We start from the raw sequence: 23,776 nt of genomic DNA, 5'->3' as shown, positions 1-23,776 counted from the left end.
AGCATTGAAGGATGAAAATTCATTTAAAAGGGTGACGACATCTTCAACATTGCTGAAGGCCCTTTGAACAATCAAGGATCAGAAATAACACAGTATCTACATACACCTTGGCAGTAATACTTCCCCAAAACAAGCAAACCAAGCTGTTTATGTGCATTCATTAAACAGCTCTCAATTGCTTTCCGAATATAATTTACTTATAACAAACAATGAGTTTTGATCCATCTCATCAAATTCAGTTCTCATTCTTTGATGATACGAGGAGCCGGCTGTTGCTGAGTTATGCAGTGTATATTCCCGCCTCCTAAACATATTTCCCTCGCACTGTCAATCATTACAACCTGCGCACCATCATGTAATGAACCAGCTACAATTAAAATTACACGTAATGATAGTACTAAACGGTAACGATTAATCAAAATCAAACAAAGCTATAGCTAGTCCGCCTCTTACCTCATGATCAGGGAACACAGACGAGAGAACCTGATAGGCTTCCTTATCCCACTTTTCATCCCCAAATGCTGGTGCAATGATTCCTCCATTGGCAATGTAGAAGTTTACATAAGAAGCCGCTAATCTTGTACCAACCAGCCTTGGTTTTGCATTTCCCTCCAGTTCAATGGATATTTTAGCATCAGAATGAAACCAAAAATGAGATAATAAAAACTTCCAAAAGCCTGTAGTCATTTATGCTTCAAAACCACACCATTGACAAAGCAATACTCTCGCTATATAATTTGGACGAATAGGCTGGTATATATACATGCCACATGTGCACTGGGTGTACAACAGGGCAAGGCTAACCTCCTGGTGATAAGGTTTGAGAATGAATTATACTATTTGTTTTATTGATTCCTGATCTATCCTATTTGATATAATTCAGAAACATCAAATGTTAATGATCTTCTAACTACGTCATCGAATGATTATTCATAATGATATTAATCATGAAGTACGTGTGGAAAAATAAAATTGGAAAAATCACATGATCGTGGTCTACAAACATAAAAAGACATGAATTAAGGTTAAGATTAGGATAGTCTTATCATATTTGGTTTCAGAATAGCATCTGGATGTGGTTTAGCTAAGTTAGGTTACAATTTAAAATTTAAGGCTATTTGATCTTGAACTATTGAATATTAATAATAAACTTTTCAAGTAATGTCTATGAATATTACTACCAATGGCATTAACGCCTTTTTTTTGCATAAATTTCCCTCTTGTTCTAGGTTTTCTCTACATAATTTGCTTTAACTACAAAGCACTTCAGGTTTATTTTACCACCACTCTAACTTAATATTTGAACATTTTAAGTACTTAGAAAAACATGATCCTAGGTATTCTGCACTAAAGTTTATCACCCTAAAACATAACCATATAAGATTCAACTTGAGTACTATTAGTAGGAGAACTTTATATATAAAAAGAGACTATGGGTAACCATTGTAGTGTTATACATTGTTCATAAATTACTGCACCCAACTATTCTGACAAATCTTGATAGAAAAATAATGTATCTCACAAATTTAACATTTAGAACGCGATCAAGTACAACCTTTTGTTACATAAAAATGCACCAAGTCAAATAACCACAATATGATAAAGAAATCCATAGAGGGAAAGTTTGCAAGGATGCTAAATTGTGAAAAATATGTATAATAACACTTACTGAATTGTCAACCCCTTTTGCTTCATCCTCTGTCATATAAAGTGGCCCAGGTACATGGAGCTTGATGACACTTAATTTTCTGCCTTTGGCATCGGTAGTGCTGGATAGAACAGAGATAGCCTCCAACGACCTTTCATATTGAGGATCTGATTCATCATCAGTCCATGACAAAAGCACCATCCCAGGCTTCACAAAACAGCACATATTATCAACATGACCATTGGTATCATCATCACCTACACACAGGAGTAAGAGCAATATCAGTCAAAACCAAGGAAGGGACTAATATGCAATTCAATTGCACCTAAAAAGTCAAACCCAATCAAGAAGGAACATAGAAAGCTAGGCAGAAAGGAAATCTAAATATGGTTTGAATTTATTTTTTATTTTTTATTTTTTATTTTTGTAAAGCTTCGAAGATGTGGCAGATCAAGAATTACCTGTCCTACACATTTTTCCATCCTCTTTTGCAATTATTAAATAGAAACAGTGCTGTTTGGTGGAGTATAACTAACTGAAAAACTATCATGCTAATCATAAAAAATGCAGAATAAAAAAGAATTTTGCAAATATATAGAATTGCTGATTGACTGACATTGCATGGTGGCAGATGAATTTGCATTGTAAACTCATTCTACATAAGCTTATATTTTATCCCAGTTAGATTTTCTTGCATCAAAATCTGACTAGGATAATCCACTATAGCAATATTACGGGTTTAGGGCTTAAGGGCACAGAGCCAATAAATAATTCAAAAAGTGTGCAGAGTTTCTCAAAACAGCCAAGTTGTTATCCCGAAACAAAAAGCTCAACTTAGTAAAACCATACTAATATATAACAAGAGCAGTGTGGAATTACCATAGAGTCCTCTGGGCAACCAAATGATTTTTTCAACTCCAAGATAACACATCAACTCATTCTCAATTTCTTCCTTAGTCATATGTGGATTCCTATTTGGATTCAATAAGCACTCTTCAGTTGTAATGCAAGTACCTGTTGTGGTTAATAACAAAACAAACTTAAAAGCATTAGTAATAAATTTAGATGAGACATTAAATGGCGAGAAGATTTAAATGCATAATACTTGAAAAAAAAATTCCCCAGAAAATTCATTAGTATAACCAAATTAGACATATAAATCTTGCATAGATAAGCTGATAGTCAGTATGGGGCAAACGCAAGTTAGATATAAAGAAAATATGATCTTATAATTCAAGGCCAATCATCAAAAGGCAACTCAAGTAAAAGCAGTAAACTTTTAAGGACACCTGAAGATAGGGGGAAATTAAATTTCAACAGCATCAAAAGGGGCTATCAAAAAGTTCCATTATGGCGAAGCCCAATTTGATAATGAAGACCAATTGGAAGGAAAAATATAAAACAACAAAGATGACAGTTTCAAGGGCAGGAAAGTAAATGTATAACACAAAAAGACAATGAATTAGATGCAAGCAGAAAGAAAAATACAAAACAAATTTATCTTTTTAGCTCAATTGCACGCAAGGCTGCATAAGTTTGCTTAAAGACATACTTAAAGATACCAGAAAATTTAAATATTAACAAATAAAAATTAATTGAAGTGCGCAACCCAAAACACCATTAGAAATTGTCATTGGTCACAATACATAACCTTCTCCGTCTACATGAATGCTCCCACCCTCCAAAACCATTGGATTTAGAAACCGAGGCGATCTCTCCAATTCCAAAACCTAAACAAGAAAATTCAAACAACATAATAATAATAATGATAATAAAACAAAACAAAACAAAACAACAAAAAAAGACAAAAAAACAACCTTTCAACTTCTCAACATACTTAACTGACCTTTTTTGCAACATGAACATCAAGACTCCAGTCACTGTAACAACCCTCCTCTGGTCCTGAAAATCACCAAAATTAAATTAATTCTCCCCATGCATTATATGATGTCACCTCAGATATAACTGAAACAGAAAGAACCATGACATACTTTTGTATTAGTCAAAATTTTCCTAATCAGAACCATTGTGTATTCAAAAGTACAAACACAAATCTAATAGTCAGTAAAATATTATCAGACATTAATTCAACAACGAAAAACACCTAAGAAACAACAATAGATCATTTTCCATTGAGCCTGGATCATAATGACCTATTAATAGACCATTTTCAGTTTCTACATCAGCCTTTATAATCTAAGTTTTCCAACACAGACAGAGAACAGTCAAGAATAAATTAAATATTTGTTATCCTACCAAATTGGTAACGAAAAAAGGACAAAACAATCTGAAGAGCTTACCACCCCAGCAATTAAAGGTCCAATCAATGCCAGCAACTTGATTTTTTTGGTGTTTTGAACTTGACTTCCCATCATGCACAACAAACTACACCAAAAATAATTAACAGATGGATATGCCAAAGCATCATGCACAAAGAGAGAGAGAAGAAACCAAGCTCACAGTAGGTCCTGTATCACGGAGCCAGGCATCATTAGTACTCATCTCCACCACACTGACATTAGCCAAACCCCTCAACCGCTCATATCCATTTAAATACTAGAGTCAACAGTTATCAGAAATAAATAAATAAATGTCAGAACTTAGAAACAACAAAACCAATCTTTTATCTTTTGAACATTAAAAAAAACATTAAACATAAGTATGAAAAGAAGTACTACCTGTTGAGAACTAACACACACAGTGACTAGCTCAAACTTTGAAATCTCAGTTGCCACTTGAGCAAATGTTTGCTGAGCATAAAAAGCATTGTCTCGCCAATTATCCGGGCGTTCCTGAGCACAAAATGCAACATCAACGTCAACAACTCTAAAAAAAAAAAAAAATCTTGCTTGCAAGTATCTTCACATGCAAAGAAGTATTCTTTAATATTCATGTCGTGTGATTCTTCTCTTTTAATAAACCATTTCTTTTATTTTATTTTATTTTATTTTTTTAAAAAAAATACACAGTCAACGAGCCTCCAAGCAAAATCAAAGGAAGAGGTCATTGACCACAAAATCTAGTAGTATTATTATTATTATTAGAAAAGAAAAAAAAGAAAAACAATCCAAAGAAAGACAAGAGTCCCATGCCAATCGTCCTAATTTGAATTCAAGGCTGAAACTTTATACAGATAAATAAAGAAAGATCAAGGTCAAGAAAAACAGTAAAAATTGGATGAATAAAAGGGAGAGCTGAAATGAATTTCGAGAATACTTACTGGCCAGCCCATCCAACACTGAGAATGGGGCTCCCACTCTGCTGGCATTCGGTAACCCTGCAACACCGGATTCCTCTCCAGATCCTTCGTCATCGTTACCCCCGATCCAGCAGCCACGGAAACGACGGCTAGGGCTTCGCACTGTTCCAACAGGAGTTCTAGTAAAATTTGGTTTAGATGGCGTGAATGTCATCGTCATCTTTTTCTTTTTTTAAAAAAAGAAAAGTATAATTTCAAATTAAAAAACTTTTGCTATAATCCAAAAAAAATTATTTTACAGAATATTTATAAAGTGGTTTATAAAGGGAATAAACCCCTCATTAAATCCATGTGAGTAGGAATACTTGATTGTCTCATCAAATCACCATTCATCAAATTCATGAGAAAAGGGGTAGTTGATTCACACATCAAATCAATTTGGAAATGTTATGCTGCCCTATAAATTGAGAAATGCTCAAATCAATGATGGACAGGTAGCAATCAAGGAAGTCAAAGAGAAGAACATTGGTATTGAATTGCAGGGGGATAAATGATAAATCAATCATCGAAGCCGAAATAGGTGATCGCCAAGTGGATGGTGGGATGAATGGTTGTGATACTGATCCAAAGGCGGAGATTGAATCTGGGCAAAAGAAGAGAGATAGGCAGAGGAATACTTGCCTCAGTGACTACTATTGTTGACTTAAATAGACTGGAGGGAAGGACAGGAAGGATTATCTAAAAAGAAGGAACTAGGGCTCATCTCTGCGGAGAGGAGAGAGGAACTCAATGGGGATCTCCATTGGGTTTGGTTATCTTACTTTCATTGCATTATTGTTGTTAAGGTGTGAAGCTTGAACTGATTTCAGTTTATCAATAGCTGAGAATGTATGTGATGTTTGATATGGGTTTATTTCCTGTCTTTAGCTTGAATGCCGTTCTATTGACTAGATCTATGAGATTTCAGTCTTTTTTGTTGAACTTTTTCATTACATTGATGTGAACTAGAAGTTCTATTCAGTGTGAATCTCTCTGTTCTAGCTGTTGATTTGTTGATTGAGTTGAGAAATTGTCTCTTGCTGTTAATATTTATTACATTTGGTGCTTTCGTTGTTGATCTCAACCTATCGCTGAACATAGTCGTCTCAAAGAGCTTTCAGCTAAGATGGAGACTGTTATGGTTGTTTTGGATCAAAAAGAAGAAAAAGACAGAGCTAAGGATGAACCGTTGTCTTTAATTAAACAATATTTAACCTCTATTGTTAAGTGTATGGAATCATTGCAGGCTTAACAATCTATAGCTTCTTCTTCTTCTTCTTCTTCTTCTCATCCACCCATTACACCAGTTGGTTCAGGAGCCCTTACTGAATTCAGATCTCAGAACAATTCTCCTTGGCAATCTGCCAAGATGGATTTATCTCGATTTAATGGCTCTAATGCACTTCAGTGGATATTTCAAGTTGAGCAATTCTTCGATTATTATGACATATCTGATGCTTATTGGCTCAAGGTGGCTACTATATATTTCGATGGTCCAGTTGTGCCTTGGTTTCAAATGTTGCAAAAATCTGGTGTCGTTTCTTCTTGGAATTCTTTAGCAAAGGCAATTGAGACAACATATGGTCCTTCTGTGCTTGATTCGCCTTGTTATGCATTGCTTAAATTGTTTCAGGAAGGTTTTGTGACCGAATTGTGGGGAAATATAGGACTGAATATAGTAATACTGTAGCAAAATATATAAGAATAATGCTGAAAAATAAAAGACACAAAGATATTATGTGGAAAACTCCTAAATAATTAGGGTAAAAACCACGGGCAAGGATAGAAAAAAATTACTAAGTGAGAAAATTTCAGGAGTTACAAACTCTCTCTAATAATAAGGAGAAAACAAGTATCATCTTTTATACTAGGAGAACAGACTAACTCTCAGAATATTTTCTCACACTTATCACCCTTCTTCTCTCTAATTTTCTCACTCTCACTTGCGTGTCTCTACAATTGTCATGGGGTTTATATAGCCCTCCACCTAACAAACAAAGGGCTAGGATCATTTTGATCCAAAGGCTCACATTGATGGGGTAGGTGGCACCTAACCCCAAATAATATAAAATATTCCCTCACTAACTCTCTCCACCTACCACCAAGTCATGACAGAAATAAAAAAAGTCATCCTTGCCCTTCCATGTTGGTGGAGTATGATAATTGGTTTGGGTCAACAATTCTCCCACTTGAAGATTTGATTGAAAGACAATCAGATCTTTACACCATTCTTTCTACCTTGCCATTCTATGTTGCTTACGTTTCTGTCAGACCACAAGAGGATCGACTCCATATGAATCTGTTTGCGTTGATTGCTTTTGTCATGAAATCTGCTAGATTATCCGTGATATGAATCTTTTGCATGTCCACTGTACCTTCTTCTACTTTCTCACGAATGAAGTGGTACTGAACTCTGATATATTTTGTTTTTCAATGAAATGCTGAATTTCTTGCAAGATGCAATGCATTCTAGTTGTCACAATATAGAGTGATGTTCTCTTGTTTGTACCCGAGTTCTTCCAACACCATCTTCAATCCACTGCTTCTTTGCTGGCTTGTGTAGCTGCCAAATACTCTGCTTCTGTCGTTGATGTAGCCACCACTAACTGCAGTTTTAAAACTCAGCTCACAGCTCCTTCTGCTAGTGTGAACACATATCCAGTAGTGGATTTGTTTTTATCAGAATCACCTGCATAATCAGCATCAACATATCCACTGACAATAAAGTCTAATCCCCCATAACATAATGCAACATCTGAGGTTTCCTTTATAAATCTGAGAATCATCTTAACAATATTCCAATGCTCTCTACCAGGATTCACCATGTACCGACTTACCACTCCCACTGCATATGCAATGTCTGGTCTTGAACAGATCATGGCGAACATTAGGCTTCCCATCGCTGATGCATATGGTACTCGAGACATCTCCATCCTCTCTTCTTTACTGCTAGGACACATACTTGAGGATAACTTCAAATTAACAAAAAGTGGGGTAGAAATTGGCTTACAGTCTTGCATGTTGAAGCGTCGCAAAATCTTCTTCAAATAAGTTTTCTGAGAAAGCCAAATCTTCCTATTATTTTTTGTCTCGGTGAATTTGCATCCCTAGAATCTTGTTTGCCGATCCCAAGCCCTTAATTTCAAACTCCCTAGCAATTGTGCCTTCAACTCCTTCTGCCTTTAACTCCTTGATGCAATCTTTGTTGGGGCCTGCTACCAACATGTCATCAATATACAGCAACAAAAAAGACAAAATCTTCTTCTTCAAACCTCTTGACATATGCACAAGGATCTGTATTGAATCTGTTGTATCTAAGGCTCATGATGAAGGAATCAAATCTCTTGTACCAACATTTTGGTTCCTGCTTTAGATCGTAGAGAGATTTATTCAACCTGCAAACCAAGTTCTCTTTACCTTTTTCTTCAAATCCAATTCTGGTTGGAGCATGTAAATTTCTTCTTCAAGATCTCCATGAAAAAATGCAGTTTTGACATCTAATTGCTCAAGCTGCAAGTCGAATGTAGCACACATTGCCAGGACTACTCGGACTGTTGTGAGTCGAACCACAGGTGAAAATATTTCATTGAAGTCAATACCTTCCTTCTGAATATATCCTTTTACCACCAATTTAGCATGATAACGATCTACTTGATCATCATTATTGGGCTTGATCTTGTAGACCCATTTGTTGTCAATGGGCTTTCGCCCTTGTGGTAGTGACACTAGTTCCCATGTCCTATTTTTATGAAGAGCTTCAATTTCTTCTTCCATTACTGCCATTCACTGAGACATATCTGAATTATTCAGTGCTTCTTGAAGAGTTGATAACTCTCCATCCTCAGTTAGAAGATAATAAGCAATATTACCCTCCATAATATAATCAGAATGCCAACTTGGTGTCATTCTTGTACGAGTTGACCGCCGAACTTCTGAAACTTCAGATTCAACGGGCTCTTGTAACTCGTGCTCTGGTGTAGGTTCAGCTTCTTTTTCTACCTGTATTGTTGTAGTCTCTATGCTTTCTTTTGAAGTGCTTTCCCCATCTACTTACTCTTGTTCTTTGTCTTTTATGAAGATAACATCCTGCTGATTACAACCTTATGGGCAGTGGGATCCCACAGGCGGTACCCCTTAACACCATCAGCATATCCTAGAAACATACATTTTCTGCATTTTGAATTCAGCTTTGTAGTTTCCTGGGTATTGTACATTAGATATATAGGACTTCCAAATATCTAAAGGTTTGAATAATCAACTGGCTTAGCAGTCCACATCTCCATTGGTGTTTTCAACTCGATTGTAGTTAATGAAGCCCGATTCACCATATAACAGGCGGTGATGACTGCTTCTGCCCAGAACTTCTTATCTAAGCCTGCAGCTCCCATCATGGCTCTTGTTTTTTTCAACAAAGTCATGTTCATTCGCTCTGCCACTCCATTTTATTGAGGAGTGTATGCTGTAGTGAACTGCCTTTTGATACCTTCTTTCTTACAGAATTCATCAAATTCTTTGCCAGTGTATTCTCCTCCATTATCAGTCCTCAAGCACTTGATCTTTTCCCCAGATTCAAGTTCCACCTGCGCTTTGTAGAATTTGAAGACTTGAAACACATCAGCCTTCCTTTTGATAGGGTACACCCAACATCTCCTGAAATAGTCATCAATAAATGATACAAAGTAATTTGCTCCTCCTAAGGATGTAGCTGGTGCTTGCCACACATCAGAGTGAACCAATTCTATAATTGATTTGCTTCTAGAATTAGATGTGTTGAACTTCAGTTGATGCTTCTTGCTCACAATACAATGTTTACAAAAGGGTAATGTTACCTCTGTGAGACCATGAAGTAGATTCCTTTCCGCAAAAATCTTCATTCCTTTCTATGACATGTGTCCAAGTTTCCTGTGCCATGTCATTGTGCATCTTTCACTTGGACCACTTGTGGCAACTGAAGCTTCTCCTTCTTGCAAAGTTTCTCCCTTCAGCATGTATAAATTTGCAGCTATCTTTTCTCCTTTCATGCATACAAGCGCTCCTCAAATTACCTTCATGATTTTGTTCTGGACTTCAATTTTGCAACCAAGATCATCAAGTTATCCTATAGACAACAAATTCCTCTTGAGACCCTCCACATGTCGGATTTCTTATATAGTCTGAATCGTGCCATCATACATCTTCAGTTTGATGGTGGCAATGCCAACAATCTTCAAGGCTTGATCGTTGCAGCTGTACATAGATCCCCCAGAGATAGGTTCATAGTGATGGAACCATTCTTTTCTAGAGGTAATGTGGAAAAGTTATTGCCCTAAGAAAATCAACATCCTCAATTGGCTGGTCTGGAAGAACAAGGTGATATCGTTGGAAAATCTGGTTGTAAGGCGCTGTAACAAACTCCCGACTGCAACGTGCGTTATGTGTCATTATGATATTGAGTCGGTTGACCATTTGTTCATTCATTGTCCGTATGTCCGAGAGGTGTGGGGGTTCTTTTGTAGGTTACTTTCAGTGCATGGGCCTCCGGATTCGATGCGTCTTATTTGGTCTTCTTGGCGATAGTCTGTGAGGCCGAATTCGAGGCTCGCGGTGGATTTAGTTATTAAGGTGTTAGTGTGGAATATTTGGCTAGTGTGGAATATTTTGGCTTGCAAGAAATGATAGAATTTTTAATACTAAAATTCTTCCTGCTCATTGCATGATTCCGAGTATTACTCACATGCTGTTTTTCGCGGTTCGATGCTCTTGCAGATACTGCTAAGGTGAAAATTGAAGACTCTATTTCCGCAGTCAGACGCAGCCTCGAGTTTCTTGGGTCGAGGGGTTAGTTGGTTAGTAGGGACTCTGCTGCCGAGGAGACGCCCGACCTAGCCAGGGGTTAGTCCGTCCTCCTGCTTCGTGGTTTAAGGAAAACTTGGGTTTCCTCAGGTGGTCTGTATTTTGTCTTGTGGGTTGCTCTTATCCACGCCTTATGGTGTGAGGGGTTTTGTTGGTTCTCTGTACTGTGTTGCTCTTCTTTTAACTGAAGTGGTTTATCCACATTTTCAAGAAAAAAAAATTCAAATCCCAAACAGAAACAATAGAAGGAGGTCATTTGGCCTCTCGTACATGTCACTTAAAAATAAAAACCTAACAAAAGAAGTATGAAAAACAAACAACACCAAATAGCAACATAGATTTTAAGGGAAAGTGTTTTTTATTATAATTTTTTTTTTCTTGGCGTCGGATCACATCGAAATCTCTCTCCCTCCCGTAGAGGGAGATGCCGAGAGAGGAAAAAGAAATGTATTTCGTAACTTACCAATCCTAATAATAAACTACTAAAAAAAACCAAATTAAAAAATTTCAAATCTCAAAAGCTTGGTCGGCCTCCGAAATCTTTCTCCTTCTTCCTCTTGAAGAGGAAGACATCAAGAGGAAAAAGATTTAGATTTTGACAAACCTTCAAAAAGCTAACAACTGATCCCAACAAATATATAAAATATAATAAAATAAAATCCTCCAAACTAAAACACCAAAACTACAAATGTCTGTCAAGAAGGTTGGAATAATGTATATGTATATATATATATATATATGTATATTATGGAAAAGAGTACGAAATGAGAGGTCTAGTGTTGCAGTAGTTGTTCACCTGGAGATGAATCAGTGCTCCTAAACACTAAACAGGGAAGCTTGCTTACGCTCTCACGAGCTGGAATTTATGGGTCTTGAGGAGAGAATTCAGGCAACAGCGGGTCGAAGAAGGTGAAGAAGAGGAGGGTGTTGCACCACTGGGTGCAGGGAAATTTCAATCACTGAATGCAGACAATTTGCCAACTGACTAAGCAAGGAGCAGGGACAAAATACTGCAGGATTTCATTGAAAGGTCTTCAACAACAACATCAAGCAGTCCAACAAAGATCACACTTAATAATAACAAATGGCAATACTACCATAACACAGGTTTTTAACAAAACAACAAGTAAAAAGTGCTGATAATAACAAACGGCAATATCACCTTCTCAGCCTTCCCTTCACACTAGAAGACTAAAGCCACTTCTCTCCACAACTCTCCTCCACTTTCCCTTTCTGTTACTTCCCCAGGGTAGTATCACATAGCTAATGCATTTCTTATCCCTGATTACTAATGCGCCACGTTTCATCCCCATGTGCACCCTGACTAGATGATGATGCGCTCCCTTCTGTTTTTTAGTAAAGAGAGATTCACATTAAGCAGCAAATCAATCAAAATATTGGAAACAGAAGGAGAATTTGTAACTAGTGTAAAATCCACAACGGTGACAACCAAAGAGGGTCTAAATTCAGATCACCTGAGCACCCGTACGCAAGAAAAGACAATGACATAAATTGATACTATAAAACCGGTCAAGATGGTCCACATTCAAAATGACCACAACTCCATTATAAAACAAATACAACAATTAAGTATTCTTCTGAAAACAAACAAGATAACAACTTCCTTTCCACTGAATTTCTTACAAAGCTCCCTCACAAGTCTCAGATGGATCTTCCTATAAGCCTTGCTTAGCCTGTAAGGGACATGAATAACAACAGCCTTCCCATTCCCAACGACTGCTTTGTTTGGATTAGTTTCTGAGAAGCCCAGAAGTGTTTTTAATCCTTCATATTACTCTTCAACTCTTGATTACTGTTAAAAAAGCGCCTGAGCAACTGAGTCCTCAAACTCAGTTGGCTCCAGATCCTTGTCCTTTTGTGTGCCGATTACTGGCTACACTCTTAGCATAATACTCATAACAGCCCATATCCTCAAAATACATGATATACTAAAGATATACTGATGATTCTCATAACTACATTCATAATAACATCTACTAATGCAAACCAATCAAGTCTTTAAGTATTTGAGCAGAAAAACATCATCTAAAATGGTGACGTCTTAAAGTACAATCAAGTCTTACAGTACAATTAAGGATCATAATCATACACATATATACCTTGGCTGTAATGGTCAAACCAAGCTGTATACTGTTTATGCGTATTTATTAAACATAACTGACTTAAAATTAACAGTGAGTTTTGATCCATCTCATCCAATTCAGTTCTCATTCTCTGATGATAGGGGGAGCAGGCTGTTGCTGAGTTATGCAATGTATATTCCCACCTCCTAAACATATTTCCCTCGAACCATTGATCATTACAACCTGCAGGTAACCAAATTCGAGCTTTTTCAATTACAAAAATTACATGCAATGATATTAATATACGATTACAATTAAGCAAAATCAAACAAGCTATAGCAAGTTCACCACTTACCTCATGATTAGGGAACACCGAAGAGAGAACCCGACAGGCTTCCTTATCCCACTTTTCATCACCAAATCCTGGTACAACGATTCCTCCATTGGCAATGTAAAAGTTTACATAAGAAGCAGCTAATCTTGTACCAGCCAGTCTAGGTTTTCCATTCCCCTTGAGTCCAATGGATATTTTCAAATTAGAATGGAACCAAAACTGAAATAATAATAAAAGCTTCTAAAAGTTCACAAATTATTATATAGCCATTTATTCTTCCAAACCACACCATCCACAAAGCATTACTCTCCTTATATAACTTGGACTAATAGGCTAGCATATAAGATAAATGTCACATGCTCATCAAATGTACAACAGGGCAAGGCTAAGCTCCTGGTGATGAGGTTTGAGAATGAATTCTACTTTTCTTTTCAGTTAGTCAATTCGATTCCCGATTTCTCCTATTTAAGATAACTCAAGAACACCAAATATTAATGATTTTCTAACTAGGCAATCGAATGATTATTCATGATGGTATTAATCATAAACTCTTGGTCTATGAACTGAATTATGGTTAAGGTTTGGATAATCTTATCACATGTGGGTTCAGAATAGTCTTATGTGGTGCTTGGATTTGGTTTAGCTAAGCTAGATTACAATTTAAAATTTAAGTGCATTTGATTTTAAACTATTGAACATTATATATAAAATTTTCAAAACATGTCTATAAATATTACTGCCAAAGGCATAAATGCCTTTTTCTTGGCACAAATTTCCCTCTTGTTCTAGGTTTTCTCTACACAATTTCCTTTAAACTACAAAGAACTTCACATTTATTTTACCAGGACAGAAACTTAACCATATAAGATTTAGGGTTCAGGGTATTCCTGAAAAATCTTGATGAGAGAAAAATAATGTATTTCCAAAATATAGCATTCAGAACAAGATCAAGTGCAAAACCAAGTTAACAAACTACAATATGAAAAAGAAATTCTTTTCCTCGTTATTCAAAGGGAAGGATGCTAAATCGTTAAGTATAATGACACTTACCAGATTGTGAATCCCTTTTGCTTCTTCCTGTGTCATGTAAAATGGCCCAGGCACATGGAGCTTGACAACACTTAATTTCCTGCCTTTGGCATCAGTAGTGTTGGAGAGAACAGAGAGAGCCTCCAATGACCTTTCATATTGAGGATCTGATTCATCGTCAGTCCACGCCAAAAGCACCACCCCAGGCTTCACAAAACGGCACATATTATCAACATGACCATTGGCATCCTCGTCAGCTACACTCAGGAGTAAGATCAATATCAGTAAAAACCAAGGAGAGGGACTATTATCATGCAATTAAGTTACACCTAAAAAGTCATACCAATTACGACGAGACATATAGAGCAGAAAAGAAATATATATGGCATAGTAGAAACAATGCCGTTAGAGAATAACTAACAAGAAAACTATCAGGCTAATTGTAAGACTGCAGAATAAGAATTTTGCAAGCCATATTTAGAAATGCTGATTCACTGACATGGCACAGTAGAAGATGAATTTGCATTGTCAAATCGCATTCTGCATAAGCTTATAGTTTACCCCAGTTCTATATTCTTGCATCAAAATCTAACTAGGATATTTTACCATAGCAGTTTTAATAGCTTAGGGCTTAAGGGCACAGAGTCAATGAATGACTCAAAAAGTGTGCAGAGTTTCTCAAAACATCCAAGTTGTTGTCCCAAAACAAAAAGCTCAACTTAATAAAACAACCAATATATATAAAGAGCAGGGGGTGGAGTTACCATAGAGCCCATTAGGCAACCAAATGATCTTTTTAACTCCAAAATAACACATCAACTCATTCTCAATTTGCTCCTTAGTCATATGCGGGTTCCTATTTGAGTTCAATAAGCACTCAGCAGTAGTAACGCAAGTACCTGTTGTAGTGATCAATGACAAGAATAAACTTATAAATTGAGATGAGAAACAATATTTTAGTAGTGAGAAGATTTAAATTGATAAAACTTGAAATAGAATTCCTCATAAAATTCATTAGTATCACCAAATTAGACATGCAAATCTAGCATAAATAAGTTGATAGTTGTTAGAGAGTGAGAGGAAGAGAGAAATGCTTGAACCATTGATCTCAATGGACAAGCTCATGTATAAATAGATGATGAAGTGTACAAGTACATATAGTGTATATGGCCTATACTCAGGATATACATACACATATATACATGTATCTAACAATAGTATGGGCAAACACAAGTTACATATTATTAATAATTATTATTTTAAAAAATGATCTTATTATTCAAGGCCAATCACCAAAAAGGCAACTCAAATAAAAGCAGCAGATTTTTAAAGACACCTGCTGACAGGAAAAAAGTAAATAAATTAATATCAAGAAAGTTCTATTATGGTGAAGGCTAATTTAATAATGAACATGAACCTTGAAAGGACAGGAAAGTAAATGAATAACATCATAAGACAATGAATTAGATGCAAGAAGAAAATACAAAAGAAATTTATCTTTTCACCTCAATTGCACACAAGGCTGCATAAGTTGCATAAAGGCAGACTTATAGATACAACCAGATTGAAATTATAACAAAAAAAAAGGAAAAATAATTGAGGTGCACAACCAAAAACAACATAAGAAATGTCATGATCACAATACTTAACCTTCTCCATCTACATGAATGCTCCCACCCTCCAAAACCATTTGATTTACAAATCGAGGACATCTCTCCAACTCCAAAATCTAAATGAAAATTAATAGAGACAGACCATAAGTTCAAACAACAAAACCAAAAATATGAAAATAAAGAAGGCAAACTTTCATCTGCCCAATATATGTAACTGACCTTTTTCGCAACATGAGCATCAAGACTCCAGTCACTGTAACAACGGTCCTCTGCTCCTGAGAATCATCAAAAATTAAATTAATTCTCTCCATGCTTTACAATGTTTACATGATGTCACCTCAGATATCACTCAAACGGAGAGAACCATGATGTACTTTTGTTTTTTTTCAAAATTTTCCCAATCACCACAATTTTGTACTTAAAAGTGCATAGGCAATTCTTACAAACTGTAAAATATTGTCAGACATAATTCAACAACAAATAATACCTAAGAATCGACAATAGATCATTTTCCATTGAGCATGTATCATAACGGGCAAATCAACGGTACCATCTTCAGTTTCTTCCTAGTTTATAAAGCATGCCAATGAAATAAATGAAATGATCTACATCAGCGTATTGCCTTTCTTTCCTATAGACTTGTTTATAGTCTTAAGGTAATTTCCAACACAGGCTGAGCGCAATCAAGAATATATTAATCATATGTTGCCCTACCAAATTAGTAAAGAAAAAAAAGGATAAAACAATCTAAAGGGCTTACCACCCCAACAATTGAAGGTCCAATCAATGCCAGCAACTTGATAGTCTTCGTGTTTTGAACTTGATTTCCCTTCACGGCGCACAACAAACTACAGCAAAAATAATTAACAGATTGATCTACCAGAGCACCACATCAAAAATTAAGGATGCAAGCTCACAATGGGTCCTGTATCACGAAACCAGGCATCATTCATGCTCATCTCCACCACCCTGACGTTAGCCAAACCCCTCAACCGTTCATATGCATTTGAATACTAGAGTCACCAGTAATCAGATGTAAATAAAAAAGTCAGAATTATAAACAACAAAGCCAATATCTTGAATATTAAAAAAAAAAAACCACTGAACATAAGCATGCAAATAACTACTACCTGATCAGAACTAACACACACAGTGACTGGCTCAAACTTTGAAATCTTTTCTGCCACTTGAGCAAATGCCTGTTGAGCATGACTAGCAGAGTCTCGCCAATTGTGCGGACGTTCCTGAACACAAAATGCATCATCTAGGTCAGCAACTTAAAAAAACCTTGCTTGTAAGTATTCTGATATGCAAAGAGTCTTCTTTAAGATTTATTAATAATTAATAATGACCAATGGATTCACTACCATGGAACTGAGAGATGACAGCCTTATAACTATGCGTCATGGCCCAAGCAGAGAGAAAATGAGAGGAGAGAAAAAAAACAAAACAAAAACAAAAAATATAGTAAAAAAACCAACTTACCCCTATATATATTTGGGTATTAAGATTAAGTGTTTAGTTTATATTAATAGTGTGGGTGTTGGTATGCCTCATCCTGGGTCCATGGTAGTCACCATGAACCGGTATCCATGGGATCAGCATTCAATATTTTTATCATTTGCATCTTTCTCTTGCGATAAGCCACTTATTTTTTTTTCAAGAAAGAATGACTAAGTCAACCAAGCTTTAACAAAATTAACTTTATTAGTTTAAAAAAGCAAAACAATTTTAAGAAAGAGAGTAACATGCCAACCCCTTTAAGAGCATCTTTAATTGTCAGAGTACTTGATAGTTAAAAACTTAGATGCCCTTACCACATCTTCAATTCATTTAACTCTCATGTTATACTTATAACGACACCCTCAATCAATTCAATTCTAATTTCAAATTATACACAATATATTACAATAAATATATTTATCTAATAAAATTATTTAATGAAAACAGTTAATTAATATATATAACAAATCTAAATTTTAAAACACAGTATTAAAATATTTTTAAAAAATTATATAAATTTGTATAAAATAATATATCATTAATTTAAAATAATATATTTTACTGTTAAAGAAAAAGGATGAGCCCCCCAAATGGTCATTTAATAATTAATGGCCACCACAGGATCATTTTAATGAAATGATGAACAGTTAAAAAATGCCCTAATTTTGAATAAAGAATTGATGGATATGACACAATCAAAACGTTCATAACCCAATAGCATTGATCCTATTACAACAAACAATGATGTCCAATATTCAGTGGTTGTGAATATGAACACAAGTTGTATTATTGGGTGAAAACATATGGGTTGGATATTTGACTATGTGCCCGTGAACACGTGTGCTTGTTGCATTTATCCAAAACAATAATAATAATAATAATAATAATAATAATAATAATAATAATACAAGCAGTCAAATCAGATGAATAAAAAGAAGACATAAAGTGAGTTTTGAAGCTACTCACCGGCCAGCCCATCCAACACTGAGCATGTGCCTCCCATTCTGCTGGCATTCGGTAGCCATGCGACACTGGATTCCCCTCCAGATCCTTCGCCATTGCTGTCACAAGTTTCTCGGAATTCAGGAGGAGCTTTGGGAAAAATTTAGACTAAACCCTCAAGAAAACAAAATTAGAAGTTAATCCTTCTCTGGTGAAATATAATTTTAAAGCCTTTTATGTAAGATTTTCTTAGTAAGCTAAAGATTTGTTATTACTTAGGCATTTTCCCCCGCTTCACATCAAAGTTTTTAATTTGTGAGAAGTTTTGAGAAAATATCATATATAAAATAATATAATTAAACAACTCCTATCATAAAAATTAGGTATAATACCCTAGTTAGTCCCTCTACTTTTCTCTCTCTTTCTTTATAGTCCATCTACTCAGAAATGCTCCCGACTAGTCCTCTACTTTTGAAAATGTGCCAACTTAGTTAAAAATGCTCCCAACCAGTCCCTCTATTTTTAAAAATGTGCCCTCTACTTTTGAAAATGTGCCCACTTAGTTAAAAATGCTTGTAACCAGTCCCTCTATTTTTAGAAATGTGCTCGGGAGCATTTTTAACTGAGCACATTTTCAAAAGTAGAGGGACTAGTCGGGAGCATTTCTGAGTAGAGGGACCAAAAGGGAAGAGAGAAAAGTACAGGGACTATTTTCATGATAATTTTATACGGATTTCAAAGGTTTTATGGACATTTATTACATAAATAATTAGGTATAATTAATATTTTTTAATTATTAATATTATAAGTAATATAGATAAAAACTTAAATATTATAAAAAAATAAAATTATTCCTCTTGGAGTACATTATACATATATTTTAATAGTACGTATAGATATTTTTGTTTAAATAAATTTACTAATAACATCTTTAATAAATTATTTATTAACAATTTAAAAAAAATAAAAACACTTTTAATAGAAGGGAGTGTTTGGTTCACATGATTGAAGTGGGAGTAGAGGGGAGTGAATCCAAGCCTTTGTTTGGATGGTCATGAGTGGGAGTGAGGGAGGAGTGGATGAGGAGTGAGTGGGGAGTGAGCAATCCTCCCAAATTAGGGGGATTGCTCCACTCCTCCCTCACTCTTTGAGGAGAATGACCAATTTGTCTTTTTTATTTAATAATTAAAATAATAATTTAATTTAAATAATTATTAATAATTATTTATTATAGTTATTTAAAAAAAATATAATTAATTATCAATTTGATATAGTTATTTATTATAATTAATTAATTACTAATGATATTAAAAAAAATTTGAAATATTTATTTATAACAATTAATTTATTTTTTTTAATTTACATAATATTCATTTGAATAAAAAACATAAATATCATCTTCTTATATTTACTTTTTTTACTTTTCTCATTCCCAATAAATTACACTCTCCAATCCTTATCAATCAAATACATTCTTCATTCTCACTCTTATTTCACTCCTCCCCCAATCCACTCCTGACAACAAACACTCCTTTATAAACTACACTTAACCTTTATTCATATAGACAAATGCATATAATATTCTATCATTTATCTATTCTTTTGAATAAGGTCATTGCAAGCACACATGCACACGCATGTTATAAATCTTTCTCTTTCTTTTAATGGAAAAATATGCTTTTTTTTTTTTATAAATCTTGAATCACTTATGAATTATTCTCTGATTAAACTTGCTTGTTTGAAATCAGGATATTATATACTTTAATATATATATATATATATATATATATACTTAGTTTAAATACATGAGCTAAACATAACAAACCTCAACTTTTGTTTTTTCTTATTAATTAATAATAAAAATGATTTTTTTGCCAAATTATTCTTCAGGCTAGCACCAACTTTGAGATTTATCTAATAAATAAATAAATGCAACAACACAGCCAATAATTCATCTAGCAAATTTAGTTGTATAACATGAGTTTAAAATCATAAACACAATTTTAGTGTGTGAGATAATGTTCTGCAAAAAAGTGAAAAACCAAACCGCTTTGAGATTCTGCACCTCAATTTGATTCGCACTGCACATTGATCAAAAACAAGAAACATTTTGAACCAACAAAAAAAAAAGACTTCACTGTGCAACGTCAGAGCTTCTCTTGCAAATAACACTTTTAATAAATTATTTATAAAATATCAAATATAATTGAGTGGTTGTGCATATGATGCAGCATCCGTCTTCTCTTCTTATACAGCTTGATCTCATTCACTTGATCATTAGTAGAAAAACAATTTGAGACCCTTTTGGTAGCTATTCCAAAATAAAATAAAAGCTAAAACAAAACAAAATAAAATGTAGTTTCACTAAGAATATCCTCATCAAACCTCTTTTATAAAATGAACTTCAATCCTACCTCCAAGGCAAGTACTAATCTTGAAAGAAACATATTGATAAGGCATTCTCAAAAAGACATCAGGCTCATCAATTGGGAGGTGAAATGCCAGTTATGACACAAGGACGTGCTTAGGGACAACTCTGATGTAAATTTTACCCATTTTTGTCTCTGTGGTTAAAAAGTAAAAACAACCCACCCCGGTCCATCTCCTTTAGAAAAGGATACTCTTTTTGCCAACATATTATTTATGATGCACAATATCAGAAGACAAAAATCACTAGAATAGTCAACTAACCTGCTCTTGAATTTACTTCATTAAACACAATAATCAATACCATCATATCCTACCTAGCCAAAGAATTTCCTTATAAAAGCAAGCAAAAGCTAAAACTATCAACTTCCAGAAAATGAAAGTGCAAAAACAATCTTTAAAAAATTTCTAAATTTCAGAGCAAAAGACTAAAATGCACTCCACTCTGAACAACTTAAAATATAACAGAAATCTTAATTAAAAACTAAAATTAAAAATTAAAAAAAATCACCACATAAATCTAATGTTACATCAAAATAATAAAATAACAAGACATATTCAGTCTACAGGTTAAACTTGAGCACATCATCAAAAGACTCCTGAAGGAATGCTATTCAATTTTGAAGTTCTGGATGAATTTCTATATTCATCATGGTTTGGTCAAAAATTCTGCAGAAACTTGATAAAGAACGGTTGAACTGACCAATGTCAAATGACTGAAACAATTTTTAGTAGAGCAATCTGATTCTTTCCATGATAATTATTTCTGCCTTTACCACAAAATACTTTCTTCATATAAATACAGTACTTAAATTATAGCCATCCCAGATCAGAGAACAAAGCCAGCTGTAGCCCCAGCTGACAAATAAATAAAGCCAACTGCATTATGTAGGAACAGAACAAAATCCGACTAAACTCTACTGCCTTAGTCTAACCATAATATGTATTTTATCCTACATGAACATAAAAAAAGCTGATTTTTATGACTATGTACTGTTATTTATCATCATAAAAATAAGGCTTCAATCTCATGTTGAACTCAAGGAAGATGGCTTTTACAGTGGATAAATGTAACAGTACCTAAATCATAATGAGCAAAATTATTGTGGTTGAATTATTTCAGGATGTCGAATAGAAGTACATGAAATCATATGGAGGAAGTCCTCAAGAAGACATGAGTAAAGGTATACAGCAAAAATAGTTTTAGACATGAAAAAATCACCAAGTGTTACTTCAGTGGAAAATGCAACCAGAACCAATAGAAACTATAAAAGTTATTATGCATAATTAGGTGCAATGCAAAACACAGTAAAATAAAAATAAAAAAGAAACACCTTTATATGCAAGGCCGGACAAATGAAACATGCTGGATCAGAAACACTCAAGTTAAACTAGCAAAATTTGGTAATAAGGCATATTTGTTAAAGGAGGGATGGCAACGGGTCCGGTCGGATCGGGGCAAATTTTGCCTACCCCACTCCCACACCCATCTCCGCCCCACCCTCGATACCCGCCGGGTTTTCAAAACCCCAACCTATACCCGAACCCAACGGGGAGTCGGGTATCCGTGGGGATCTCTGTAGGCATCAGCTAAGTATTTTAGTAATTTTAAATTCGGGTCAGATTTGGGGACCGGTTCAGGTTGGGTACCAAAATCCCCACACCCGCCCTGCTTCATAGAAGTCAGGTTTTACCGAACCCGACCCGAAACCAGGTCAAAATGGGTTTTCCCCATCAAAATTGTGTCAGGTCGAGTTTGAGGATATTTACCATCCATATGCTCAAGCTTGTCTTCAAAAGGTACAATGAGAGGATGCCCAAGAGTGCCTTCAGAACCAACAAAGACATAACAATGCTCAAAAAATTCCACAAAGCAAAATGATTTAGTAGGTGCAAGAAACCAGTACTAAAGATCAGAGAATAACTTCGCAAAATCCATAAAAAATCAATTTTTATACGAACAAAAGCCCTAAATCGCAGCCAAAAGGGACCACATGATCCTTATATTGTTTGAGATTAAAAGACAAGGAGGGGTTTTCGATTGCAGACAAACCTATAGTAAAATTGTTAAATCTAATGAATTAAAGAGATTGAGGAAGAATTAAATCTCACCAGATTCCCAAAAAAGCGATGCTTGATGGAGAGTGGGGTCGCTGTCTAGGGTTTCAGATTTCTTTCGTGGGCCAAAGATATATTGGAATGTTGTATGCATACCTCCTGAAAATATCTCTAATTATATAGAAACCCTTGCTTAACAATTATGTGCGTAGACCAGCTCTTTTCCAAATTATTTTACTTTGCATCTCCTTTGTTAGTTGAAATTACTTTCATCACCCCAGATTTGAGAGTGAATCATGGCACACTTGTTTTATAAAATAACTTAATCACAATATAAGTGAATTAATTTTTCAGACAGTCAAAATAATAAAATCTCATTTTAAGAAAACCACTAGTATCTCAAAAAAATAATAAATAGACAGCTCAGGGATCAAAATGTTGGAAATATAGTACCACATCGGTTGTGTAATAGAAATGGAATGTGTTTATATATAGGTATAAGGGTTGAGTCACTAAGTCTTGAAACTTTTTAGTGTAAGGCCCCTAAACCCATACCAAAAATATAAAATCTAACACAAAACACCTTTGCCTTGATCCTATACCATGCAAACAATGTATAATTGTTGATCCTATGTGGAAAGATCGGTAAAATTTACTATAATAAGTTGTAACCCAAATTTAAACAACAAAATAAAAAAGGGCAAAACAAAAGAGCATCATTTACTCAATTTACTTAGCTGATATTTTTTCGTAACATGAACATCAAAGACTCCCGTCCTTGTAACAACCCTCCTCTTGTCTTAGAAAATTGGCAAAATTAAATAATTCTCCCCATGCAAGATATGATGTCACCTCAAACATAAATGAAAACAGATAGAACCATTACTGCTTTTGTATTTGTCAAAACTTTCCTAATCACCACAATTGTCAATTGTGTACTTAACAGTAGTTTTCTGTTTTTCTCAACTCTTGATTAGTGGAGGTGCGTTGTTATTCCTGTTTATTTTTATTAGAAGTAGTTAATTTTGAAGTAAGAAGTAGTTAATTCACTTTTTTTAAAAATATATA

The 23,776-nt window shown here is 34.8% G+C and overlaps 2 protein-coding genes across 6 annotated transcripts; both read right to left on the bottom strand.

Moving 5' to 3' along the window:
- Nucleotides 1–4: 4 nt before the first annotated feature.
- Nucleotides 5–12,018, bottom strand: LOC120266996 (agmatine deiminase-like). Of its 3 annotated transcripts, none has more exons than XM_039274670.1 (12): nt 11,881–12,018; nt 11,515–11,728; nt 4,869–5,009; nt 4,327–4,440; nt 4,100–4,204; nt 3,949–4,033; nt 3,495–3,550; nt 3,300–3,378; nt 2,528–2,662; nt 1,670–1,905; nt 454–609; nt 5–341 (listed from the first exon to the last, which is right to left on the bottom strand). In XM_039274670.1, exons 3-12 carry the CDS (start codon nt 4,959–4,961, stop codon nt 243–245), a joined length of 1,158 nt encoding a protein of 385 aa, XP_039130604.1. In that variant the 5' UTR covers nt 4,962–5,009; nt 11,515–11,728; nt 11,881–12,018; the 3' UTR covers nt 5–242. The 3 variants fall into 3 exon arrangements, with proteins under 3 accessions (XP_039130604.1, XP_039130606.1, XP_039130605.1); XM_039274672.1 differs by having other exon boundaries at nt 4,109–4,204; nt 11,881–12,016; XM_039274671.1 differs by lacking the exon at nt 11,515–11,728.
- Nucleotides 12,019–12,703: 685 nt separating this feature from the next.
- Nucleotides 12,704–22,899, bottom strand: LOC120266612 (agmatine deiminase-like). 3 transcript variants are annotated; one of them, XM_039274255.1, is made up of 12 exons: nt 22,763–22,844; nt 22,421–22,477; nt 18,248–18,342; nt 16,909–17,022; nt 16,696–16,791; nt 16,539–16,626; nt 15,998–16,053; nt 15,816–15,894; nt 14,930–15,064; nt 14,187–14,422; nt 13,158–13,313; nt 12,704–13,045 (listed from the first exon to the last, which is right to left on the bottom strand). In XM_039274255.1, exons 2-12 carry the CDS (start codon nt 22,425–22,427, stop codon nt 12,947–12,949), a joined length of 1,161 nt encoding a protein of 386 aa, XP_039130189.1. In that variant the 5' UTR covers nt 22,428–22,477; nt 22,763–22,844; the 3' UTR covers nt 12,704–12,946. The 3 variants fall into 3 exon arrangements, with proteins under 3 accessions (XP_039130189.1, XP_039130188.1, XP_039130190.1); XM_039274254.1 differs by lacking the exon at nt 22,421–22,477 and having other exon boundaries at nt 12,705–13,045; nt 22,763–22,899; XM_039274256.1 differs by lacking the exons at nt 18,248–18,342; nt 22,421–22,477; nt 22,763–22,844 and adding an exon at nt 17,146–17,221 and having other exon boundaries at nt 12,706–13,045.
- Between the last annotated feature and the right edge of the window lie 877 nt (nt 22,900–23,776).

This window comes from Dioscorea cayenensis, chromosome 8 (genome assembly GCF_009730915.1).
Source record: "Dioscorea cayenensis subsp. rotundata cultivar TDr96_F1 chromosome 8, TDr96_F1_v2_PseudoChromosome.rev07_lg8_w22 25.fasta, whole genome shotgun sequence".
Taxonomy (NCBI): Eukaryota; Viridiplantae; Streptophyta; class Magnoliopsida; order Dioscoreales; family Dioscoreaceae; genus Dioscorea; species Dioscorea cayenensis.
The sequence above is the reverse complement of the archived record's forward strand: the minus strand, read 5'-3'. Positions and strand labels throughout refer to the sequence as shown.